The following is an 11,832-nucleotide window of genomic DNA, read 5'->3' as shown; positions in this document are numbered from 1 at the left end:
AAAAAAAAAAAAAAAAAAAAAAAAAACAGGAAAACCCTGATGATACAGTTTCCCCATTTTTTCCAGTAAGGAAGCTGAAGTTCAGGAGTGTCAAAGTAACTGGCACAAGATGACCATCCTACTTAAACAGCAGAGGTGGGATTTGAGTTGAGGGACCTTTCTACTGAGTCACACTGACTTTTACCTGTCTGTGGGTGGGACCTCTTCTGTTCCTTTGTTTCCTGTGTATGCACTTATGTGTGGGTGTTTTTTTCTTGTTCTTGCCAGGGGATGGCCTTTACCCTTGAAGAAAGACTGCAGCTTGGAATCCACGGCTTAATCCCACCCTGCTTTCTGAGTCAGGATGTCCAGCTCCTCCGAATCATGAGATATTATGAGCGGCAGCAGAGTGACCTGGACAAGTCAGTACCTAGCATCTGTTCTCTCTGCCTGGTCCTTGGGCTGAGCTGTCTGTTTCCTATGCTTCACAGAGGGTTTTCCAGAAACTCTCCAGCTAAAAAAGGCTGAGAGCCCAAAGAGATCCCAGACTCAGTCCTACCTTCTAGAGGATTCATAGTCTCCCTGAGAGACAAGGCTTGTTATAACTGAGACACAGCCGACATGTCCTGGGGGAACTGGAAAGGGAGACTGCATTCCAACCAGTGGAATCTGGAAGGGCCTCTGGGAAGTGGTAGAAGCTGAGTCAGCATAAGAAGCACTGATAAGACTTCAGCAGACAGCAGTGGGGTTCAGGGAGAATGTTTCACTGAGAGGGATGAAGTGGAGCAGAGACGTAGAGACAGGCATGTTAAGGAAGTGGTACATAGCTTGGGTTCCTGGAATTAGGGGACATGGTGGGGAGAGGGAAATGGACAGGGGACGCCTTAGGATAAACTAGATGTCATTTGTTGGAGGCTATGGGCAACAGTTAATAACCCTGCCTCCTCTCTGAGTTCTCCTGCAATAGAGAACCAGACATAAAGAGCCAATGGGGAATCATGGGGTCAACTTTATCAGCTTTACTAAACAAGGGAGTCACTTCCCAGGTCGCATGGCTATAAATGGGCACAGCTGGAATTTGAACACAGAGACCTGGCTCCAGAGTCTATGCTTTTCATTTCTCTGGTATGCCACAGCTAAGATGCAGCAGAGACCAGTGGCTACAAGACTAGACTCTAGTACTAGACCGAGTTCAAATCTATATTCTACCTCTTAATAGCAAAAGTTACTTAGCCTCTATGGGTCTTTTCCCATTGGTACAATGAGTACCATAGGGAAAACTCATAGGGTTGTTATGAGGATTAAATGCCTTAGTGTTTGTGTTGGGCTTAGAACAGTGCCTGGCACACAGTAGGCAGTATGTCAGCGTTTGTCAAGTAAATATGTCACCTTGTTATTGGCTCTAGCAGAAATGTAGGAAGAAGATAAGGAATCCCCCTCTTAGAACAAACAAACTCTAGAACTTGGCCAGTTCAATCTATAGAACAAACTGGCCAAGACTTCGGGTCCTTGAAGGTGTGGCTGTCCCCCTAGGGGCAGAGCTCAGCAGCATGCCAGGGTCACCCTGCACTCATATTCCTGTTTCCCTCATACCATCCATTGCTTCTGAGTGGTGATGAGCACGGAAGCCTCTGCTCATACCTCCACCCCTACTCCCAAAGCTCTAAACTCAAAGGATGTTAGTCACATTAACTCCAAGGCCATACTGTAGTCAGGCCAAATATCCTCTCCCTCTTTTTTATCTAACTCTAATTGGGTCTAGCTAAGTCACTCTGAAGAGCAAGCCAGAAATGACACAATGAATTCAACTAACAGGATGAGACACGCCCTAAATTTGAATAATCTGAACCTTCTCCTTTTGTTAAATTTATAAAGAAGAAATCAAGTCCAAAGTGAAATCCTCTTCCTACAGATATTAAGCTCTAAACGTTAAATTCAAAAATCCTTCCCTCCCCAGTTATTTCCAGCTAGATGGGCCTCACTCATAGATCTGGGGAAACATTCCAGGTTCAGGGACAGAAGAGTGTGCCTATTTCTGGGAGTTCTAGAGGCTCATCCCTGATGCTGCTTGACCACCTTGACCCGCTTATTTCCAGGAGTCCCTCATTTTACAGGGTGCTTGGGGACATGCTAAGAAAACTCCTCATCTTCTTTTGAGTAAGGGCAGTGGTGTGCTGGTAAATCTTTAATAACTGGTTCTCTGTGTGGGGTGAGGAATGGGGTAGGAAATTATGGCATCCGCCAGATTCCATAGTGTAAATACTTGTAAGATGGCTAGTTTCAGGTTACCAGTTTGACATAACTGAAGGTAGAACTGAGAAAAGATGTGCACAAATGGCTATTGGGTAAGAGAATCCCACTCTGGCAATGGGTTGAGATCCTGGCTCTTCCTGAGTATCAGTCCTCTCTTGCTGAAAACACCTTCCAGAGCACAGTTTTTAGTTTTCCACCAAAGGACCAATTCCTTTGGTAGAGAGGAGAAGGCTGAGACCCAAGAGGTCACACAAGACTTTCCCAAGTTCACACAGCTAATAAATGGCAGAGCTGGGATTCAAACCCAGGATCCTGATGTCATGCCTAGTGATCATTTCACCAGATCACAGATGTTTTTCCCCATTAGAGCATTTCTCTCATCCCTCCCCATGCCAAAGCATCAAGTACCTTAGTACTCTCCCCAAGATTATTATCCAGAAAGGTTGTGATATTAGCAGTCACACTTAATTGTGAATTTCAGCCCCTAGGTTTTCTCTCACAGAGGTTTTTGCATTCTTAGGAGTCTGAATGGAAGGCTCTTTTCCTGGCTTAGTGATTTCAGGTTTCAGGGATCAGGTAAAAGAGAGATTATTTTTAGAAATCACAATTTGTGACAGGAACCAGCCCAGTGTGGCAGGAGAGGCCAGTCCATAGAGTGCTTATATGCCCAGGATTTTCCTTGACCCTACCCCACCCCCAGAATATTATTATGCTATTGTCATTTCATTAATGTTCACATAATATCATAAGCATCTTGAACAATGGTTGAGAGCACAGATTCCAGAGTCAGACTGCTTAGATTCAAATTCCCACCCTGCCATGGACCTGGGGTGAGTCAGTTTCTCTCTACATTAGTCTCCTTGCCTCTAAAATAGCAAGAATTATAATCCCTACTTCACAAGCCATCGGAGGTTTTAAAGGAGTTATTGTAAAATATTTAACAGTACCTTCACCATGTATAATAATAAGCACCACAAGCAGGTCATCTTCACATTTCATAACTGTTGAAGCTCATGCTCAGGGCAGATGGCTTGCCCATGAAGGTGCCCTTGTAGCTGGGCAGGAACGGGAGCCCTGGGTCTTTGCACCACACCACAGAGGCATCAGGGCCTACTGCTACCCCATGTCAGCTTGCTTTTTCTCTCCCTTTCCAAGGTACATCATTCTCATGACACTCCAAGACCGGAACGAGAAGCTCTTCTACCGAGTGCTGACTTCGGATGTGGAGAAGTTCATGCCTATCGTGTACACACCCACCGTGGGGCTGGCCTGTCAGCACTATGGCCTCACCTTCCGCAGGCCCCGGTGAGCCCCCGTGGAGTGAGGGTTCCGGGAGGGCTGCCTCATAGAGGGGAATAAATTCTTTCCACCGTTCATGCATGTATTGGGACCCTGGAGGCTAACTCCTGACTGGGTCAGTGGTCCAACAAAAAGACATTTGATTTTAAGCATTTGCTCAGGAAAATGACCCCGTAAGCAGATAAATGAGCAGAAAGAGTAGTAGCAAGGGGATATCGAATCTTCTTCACTTCCAAATAATTAATGCCCAGCATGCTCAGAGTTGACCTGAGAGAGTTCAGGTTGTATTTCTCCCATTATCTACCTATCACTTCTCTCACCCTCTCTGGTCATCTCCTAAGTACCAACAGCTCTCCTGCCAATTCGGGCCAATGAATAATGGAGTGTTGGATACCAAATACTGAATTTTTTTTGCTGTCTTGAAAAACCAGCATATCTTCCTTCAGGCTTGACTCAGATTCTACTTTAAATGTCATTTTATTAGACAAAATTTTGGCACTCCATTTTCTTTCAAAGCCAAAGAATTTTGAGCAGTTTTCTAAAGCAATCAGTTTTTTTTCATAATGACTTCAGAATATATGTTTAAAAAAAAGAAAAAATGGTAGGGTCCTTGGGGGAAGTTGCCTTATAATCATAAATACATAGTTCTAGCACTAATGTTAAAAGACCTACCCAGTTTATTATATGTAATGGAACATTGTTCTAGTCTACGTTCAAATATGTAACATACTGTGCACAGATGTGTAATTTACATTTATGTAGAATTTATAAGTCAGTGTTTGTAAATCACACGTTATATGGGGAACATGTAATCATGAATTCAAAACGGCTTTAATTTAGAAAAACAATCTTCTAGTTTTGTAGCTAGCATTTGGGTTGAATATTACAAGATGGTTACAGTGTGTTCCCAATGCCCGTCCTGTTTCTTTCTGGGTCCCACTGTTACCACTGGCAAAGGACAGCACATCAAACCTCATCCTGATGGTGGTGTGTCTGGCTGTTGCAGCAGACACGTCCTCATCACTCAGAACAGCTAAGCTTTTGCAAACCTATAGAGGCCCACTATGCCAGGGCCCCATAGCAGTTCTGGTCTTCAACATGCTTCTTTCAACAAGAAAGAGACTCCTGTTCTCTTATTCCCATTCCTGAAACCAATAGTGCCAGAGACATTAGGAGCTGATGTTACATTTCTGAAGGATACGGGACTGTATGTACTTCCCTGTTCCTATGCAGAAATGATCCTTTCTGCACAGATCAGCTCATGGCATTTCATCTAAAGCATTTAGCAGCTCCCTAGGGCTTAAAGAATCAAGACCAACACTTTGATAGATCTAAGCCTGTCACAGCCCAGCTCTGAAATTCAATGTTCTAGCTACTCTGATCTGTTCTCCATGCCCAAGTACACCGATGTTCTTCTCCATGCCTATGCACATATGGTCCTGTCTGCCTCAATCTCCTGCATCTCCCCTTTCCTTGGTCTCCACTCGTCACAATTCAGGTTATCCTTCAAGGCCCATCCCAAGGGTCAACTTCTCCATGGAGCCCTCCCCCATCCCCTCAGGCTGAACTGACCACCCCTTTTTTGGCCTCCTCAAAATCCATTACACATACTTCTATCCCATAGTTTTCTTTTTTGTTTTTCATGTTTTTAGTTATTGTTTGTATATAACTCTCTTCTACTAGAATACAAACTTCTTGAAGGGGCAAGAAACATGATGGATCAGTTGTGTATTCTAGACCAATACTTGGCAAGTAATTGTCACTCAGTTGGGAAAGTAATGCTGTGTACTCTCTGTGAAGAATTAGTTCTTTGCAGTCAGCCCCAAATTTTAATCTCCTTGACCCTGGGTGATTTTCTTATCTTCTCTCTGCCTTAATTTCCACATTTATGAAATCGAGGTAACAATACTACCTACTTCAATCATTATGAGGGTAAAATGAGAAGTGTGGATCAGGTACCTGGCAGAAAATTGGAACCAGATAAATATCAGTGTCTATTTCTCTTCAGTAACTATTGCAGAAAGGAGAAAGGATTAATAGATGTAGAGTCATATTATACATTGCATGTTTAAATATTTACCAAGAAAGTAGAATCATTGAACATGTAACAAACTAACACTTTTAACTTCAGAAGGAAACCGAACCCAAGATTATGCAAACATATACAATTTTGCTTTTCCAGAACCAGCTTTTTCCTGAAGAAGACCTTTAACCCCCTAAGGCAAGATTAACCATCTCCCCTGACTAAGATCTTATGGAAATTCAAGTCTATCCCACTCTGGCCCCTATTGCCAGGATGTGTGGAAGCCCTCACTCCGTAAGCTCCTATGGAAACTAGATTGTAGTGGCTTCAGTTGGTTCCAGATAAACTAATATCAGGGTCAGGACCTTGCATATGCAACAGGCTTGTGAAAGCAGAATTTGCCTCCAGAGCCCACTCCAGAATCCAAGGAAACCACCAGGACTGAATTTACATATCTTAACTCATTTAATTATTACAACCTCCCTAGGAGGTAGGCCCTATTTTTATCTCAATTGCAGATGGGAAAACTGAGGCACAGGGAAATAACTTACCCAAAGTCACATATAGTTTATAACCAGCAAAGCCAGGGCCCAACCCAATCTGAACCAAAGTGTAGACAGGCAACCACCACACTACACTGACTCTTATAGTTTAGGTCTGTGCACAGCTGGTGGGCATTCTGGGTGGGATGTCGTTGCAGCTCCAGGAATGTTTGACTGCCCAGGGGTCTCAGGTGGGGATTGCTAGATACCATTTCTAGAGCTCTCCTGGGAGGAATTGATCCAGCAAGGTCCCAGGGCCTGCAGCTGGGTGAGCTTGAGGCAGGCTTGGGCAGACTTAACCGTCTTCTTGAATTAGTCCCTCACACTCTTGGTTCAGACTTCCCGAATATGTTGTGCACAAACCCTTCTTCAGATGATTACCCAATTAAGTTATTTGACATGTGACATTCTGAGTTGTTGCTCTAGGTTTCCATTTGGCTGCTTTCCAGGTGTGGATTCCACACCTGCCTTGTTCCTGAGGGAAATAAAAGTTTGGGCTCCGCCCAAGCCCTGAACTTCATCTGAGACCTGGCTTGGACTTACTTTGTGGATTAGCATCTGAAGGGAGGACAGTCCCAAGGCCGAGAGGGAGAGAGCCAGCGCCTTCTCAGTTTCTGAAATGATAAACACTCCTGCCAGGTTCCCAAGAACAATGAAGTCCTCTGTAAAATGTCTGGCCCCCCACCAAAGCTAATTACATCCAGCTGATGCTAAAATTGAGCCGTCAACCTGCCTGGGGCTCTGCATCACCTCACAACCAGGGAAAGAGTATCTCAGGGGCACCTGAGTGTCCCTGGGCAGATAGGCACCACAGAAGGTTCTGGGCTCTGGTGGAGCCTCCTCTGCCTCATCCTGCCTCTCACCTGACACATTCTCTGCATGCGCCTCCATGAGCCTGGCTTAAGGGAACGCCCCCTGAAGGTCAGTCACTAGTGTGTGAGCTGGAAGAGGTGAAAGCCAGAGGTGAAGCTGGGTGGAGGCCGAGACAGAACTCAACCCAGAGGAAGGGGGTGGGGAGGAAGCCAATACGGGGTCCAGTGTCAGTAAATGCTCTCCCTTTCCGAGGCCACATCACTCTTGACCAGCCCTGTCTTCACATGCCTCATCCTCTTGGGCTCCAAGCAATGTGCTGCACCCGCCTGTAAACCTAACATTTCCCAGCTTTGGTATAGGTCCAACCCGTATGGGTGATGGAGATCTGAAAGAAAACATTATGACACTTGTTAAAGATGGTAAGGCAGACTTTATTCAGGAGCTGGAGAGCAGGGGACTACGATAGACATATAACTATGGCAGAGGAGTCTTGCAGTGAGGGAGAGAGATTGGACTCAACTCTGACTCCAATAAGGACAAATGGGGATTTATAACCCAGGAACAGCATGGGGGGCAGTGCTTGGAAATTACTAGGAGGAAACGTCAAGAATAGGGGGTTTCTGGTTAAATTGATAGGATGGGATTATTGCTGAAGGCAGGCCAGAGTCCTGAGATAACAAGGGTGGCGAGTCACCAAAGGTAGGTGGAGGATTTTAGCCAAACCGACTTAGCAGGATTCTTGCTCAAACTGGATTCTACAAGGACAGGAAAGGAAGCCCAATGTCTGACCTAGTCAGAGGAGACTCAGGAGCCCAACTAAAGCTTTGGTCAAAGGAGAGTCTTTGTCAGAGGGCTGGGTTGTAGGTAGTAGAAGCAGCACAGACTTTGAAGCCAGGCACTCTTGGCCTTGAATCTCAGCTCCTGATGACTTTTGGCAATTAATTTAGCACCTCGTCAGCCTCCTCATATGTAAAATGGAAATCACACCTATTCACATGGCTGCTTGGGAAGATTCAGTGAGATTCCAAATGTAAAGGGCCTGGCCCTAGTAAGAGCTCAGCAGCTATGATCTGCTTGACCCAGGACCCCCAGGTAGGGTTCTGCTGCATGGCTTCCATGATCTCCTCTAGCTCTAACATTTTATGATCTAGTAACCCAAATTCTATAACCAAGTTAGAAATAGATCTTTAAGTGATCCATGGTAATATTATGCAGCCAAACCTAAGTTTCCCCACCTGTAAAATTAAGAGGGTCTAGTTAGAGCACCAATTCTCAGTCCTGGCTGTGCACTTGAAGTGTCTAGGGAGCTGTAAATCAGAATCCCTGAAGTGGAGCCCAGGCATCTCTGGTTTTCAGAAGCTCTTCAGAGGACTCTAATGGGCAGCCAGGGCTGAGAACTGCTGAGCTGGGTGTTCCCTGGAATTCCTTACAGCTTGAATCTTCTGTGACTTTTAGGGAGTTGATAATCTGCATCCCATATTTTCCAGCCCATCCCAACCTGGAAGTACTGTTGAAGGTTGAGGTCATAAGAAGATAACAGAACCTTCGTCTCCAACTCAACTTTCAGTAAGCCAAATTGTTCAGCCCCACCACCCAAGCTCCCTCATCTCACTCACAGGATTGGTGGGGGAGTTCTACATCCGCCATCCTCCTCTCTCCCCCAATTTCCTCTCAGTACACAAGTTCCTATCACTACACAGAAGTCTCACTTCCAAGTTTCACTCTTATTCTCTTGACTCCCCCATGTAATCACCTACTTTGTAATGGTAATAGCTGCCCCACTCATGTGATGGCAATAATTTAATCAATTATAGGAGCAAACATCTGGCTCAAGGGTGGTTAATCATTTAAGTAACCGTGTGACCAGTGTGGCCTGGCTCAAGAGATGCACTGGGCCAGTTAATGTCCTTTTCAGGAATTTGAAATGAGACATGATAGAAGTCATATAGAAAGAATTTTCCACTTGGGAAGAAAAATTAAAGGAAAAAGGATACCCTGGTTTAGACTTTAGAGTTAGGTTGTGATAGGCCAATGGCAAATGCCAGCTGAGAAGGAACAGAAAATAATAGAGCTGGAAGTAAAGGAATATTTTGGAGGGAGGAGATAAGGGCAGATGGGAGAGAAACAGGGAAAAACACAGAAAGAGTGGCCCCTCAAGCTGCCTCAGTTCATGACAGCTTTCCATTCCAGTTCCTGTCCAAAACTTTACAATAGGCACTCTTTCTCCAGGGGTAACTTAAGTGAACTTGTGCCTTAGGTAACTAGAACAGCCAAACTGAAAAAAGAGCTATGAAATCAGATAGATCTAATCCCTTGTGAATAGGCTGGATGGAGCTAACAGGTTAAAGTAAGTATCTCAACTTTAGTGAGCATTAAATTCACCTGGAGGGCTTATTAAAACAGAGTGAGCAAGTCTGGGAGGAGACCAGAGAATTTATGTATCAAACGAGGTCCAGGTTATGTTGATGCTTCTGGCCAGGGACCACACTTTGAGAACCACCAGACGAAAGGATGATGAAAGGCAGCTCACTGCAAAGTGAACAGAAACCATGGGAAGGAGGTAGGAGTAGTAGATATTTCCACGGTCCACTGTACATTAGTAGATGAAGCTGGGAGTCATGAAATATGGGTTCCTGTCATGAACTAGCAGCGTGACCTATAATCCCTCCCCCTTTCTGGATCTCACTTTCCTCATTTATAAAGTGACGATATTGGTAGGTGATCTCAGGGCTCCTTCCAACCCTCGCAGTCTTTCATTGCAGATTGGAGCACCGTGGCTACAAATTTGTCTCTGAGGTTTTTGGCATTTAAGGGAGGAAAATGCAAAAGTAAATGAAAACACATACTTTTCATTTTCAGACTAGAAAAAGTTTGCAGGCTTATCTGCAGAAGTGTCATTTTTTTGCTGAGAGCTCTGATTCACAAATGGGCACCTTCCCAGACAGACCAGCTGGGCAATCCAGAATCTGTCATGGATTATTTGATGCCGCGACTTGGGAATTGATGCCGGAATAGATCTTAGGAAGGTGGCAGGAGAAGGAGTCCTTCCAAAGCATAAGGTTGTTCAGCTGTTATTTGACATGAATGTCACATGGAGTAAGTAAGTGAATTGTATCTAGATCCCACATTGCTGAAATACTTTGGAACAGAGGTAGAGGAGAGAAGGAACATTTATTTTTGTGTCTGAATTATACAGATTTCAATCACTGAGGGAATTAGCTTATTTTTTTTTAGTGAAAGCTTTGAGATTTGCATCTGAAAAAGTGAGTTTGTGCTTAAATGCATGTGACCTGCCTGGGACTTTAATATCCAGAAGGAGCAGCTTGCTCTCGGGAAAGGACAGACACTCCTCAGCCATCCATGAGTTTGGGTGGGAGTGAAGGTGGCAATGTCTGAGCAGCCCCCACAAATGCAGAGATTATGTTTTCCTTACTTAAATGGGAGACAGATGAACTTCATTAACTAGAACAGGATGTTCTGGGTTGACTTCCTTTAGCCAAAGGCATTATTCCCTGGCAGTTTAAACAAACTGACTTTTGTTTCTTTTTTATTTGGCTCTGTCCTTTTCCTCCTTTGTCCCTGGCAATCACAGCCATGGTGATCAAAAGGATAGGTGTGGGGAGAATTTCCTAGCCCTGACAAGGAAATACGTACATGCAAGCCGGAGTTGAGTGGACCATTCCTCAGATGACCTTAATCTCCCATTGACCTATAAAATGCACTAAATGTTCCGTTTGCTCACACTGAGTTTCGCCTAAAAAGAGTGGCTTCTTTTTTTGTTGTTTTGTTTTGAATTATTTATTTAATTTATTTTTATTTTATTTTATTATACTTTAAGTTCTGGGGTACATGTGCAGAACGTGCAGGTTTGTTACATAGGTATATACATGCCATGGTGGTTTACTGCACCCATCAACCCGTCATCTACATTAGGTATTTCTCCTAATGTTATCCCTCCCACAGCCCCCCATCCCCTGACAGGCCCCAGTGTGTGATATTCCCCCCTCCCCGGTGTCCATGTGTTCTCATTGTTAAACTCCCACTTCTAAGTGAAAACATGCAGTATTTGGTTTTCTGTGCCTGTGTTAGAATGATGGTTTCCAGCTTCACCCATGTCCCTGCAAAGAACATAAACTTATCCTTTTTTATGGCTGCATAGTATTCCATGGTGTATATGTGTCACATTTTCTTTATCCAGTCTATCATTGATGGGCATTTGGATTGGTTCCAAGTCTTTGCTATAGTGAACAGTGCTGCAATAAACACATGCATGCGTGTGTCTTTATGGTGGAATGATTTATAATCCTTTGGGTATATACCCAGTAATGGGATTGCTGGGTCAAATTGTATTTCTGGTTCTAGATCCTTGAGGAATCGCCACACTGTCTTCCACAATGGTTGAACTAATTTACACTCCCACCAACAGTGTAAAAGTGTTCCTATTTCTCCACATCCTCCAGCATCTGTTGTTTCCTGACTTTTTAATGATCACCATTCTAACTGGCGTAAGATGGTATCTCATTGTGGTTTTGATTTGCATTTATCTAATGACCAGAGATGATGAGCTTTTTTTCATATTTTTGTTGGTGGCATTAATGTCTTCTTTTGAGAAGTGTCTGTTCATATCTGTCACCCACTTTTTGCTGGGGTTGTCTGTTTTCTTCTTGTAAATTTGTTTAAGTTCTTTGTAGATTCTGGATATTAGCCCTTTGTCAGATGGATAGATTGCAAAATTTTTCTCCCATTCTGTAGGTTGTCTATTCACTCTGATGATAGATTTTTTGGCTGTGCAGAAGCTTTTTAGTTTAACTAGATCCTGGTTACCAATTTTGGCTTTTGTTGCCACTGCTTTTGGTGTTTTAGTCATGAAGTCTTTGCCCTTGCCTATGTCCTGAATGGTATTGCCTAGGTTTTCTTCTAGGG

The 11,832-nt window shown here is 44.0% G+C and overlaps 1 protein-coding gene across 3 annotated transcripts in view; it reads left to right on the top strand.

The window, feature by feature from the left end:
• Nucleotides 1-11,832, top strand: part of ME3 (malic enzyme 3) — a 220,629-nt gene that overhangs the window by 104,650 nt on the left and 104,147 nt on the right. For all 3 annotated transcript variants that reach the window (XM_017850859.1, XM_017850857.1, XM_017850858.1), the window contains exons 3-4: nt 268-401; nt 3,388-3,537. In XM_017850859.1, coding sequence (XP_017706348.1) covers nt 268-401; nt 3,388-3,537 — 284 coding nt within the window. The remainder of the gene's footprint in view (nt 1-267; nt 402-3,387; nt 3,538-11,832) is intronic.

This window comes from Rhinopithecus bieti, unplaced genomic scaffold, assembly GCF_001698545.2.
Source record: "Rhinopithecus bieti isolate Rb0 unplaced genomic scaffold, ASM169854v2 scaffold_30846, whole genome shotgun sequence".
Classification (NCBI taxonomy): domain Eukaryota; kingdom Metazoa; phylum Chordata; class Mammalia; order Primates; family Cercopithecidae; genus Rhinopithecus; species Rhinopithecus bieti.
The sequence above is the reverse complement of the archived record's forward strand: the minus strand, read 5'-3'. Positions and strand labels throughout refer to the sequence as shown.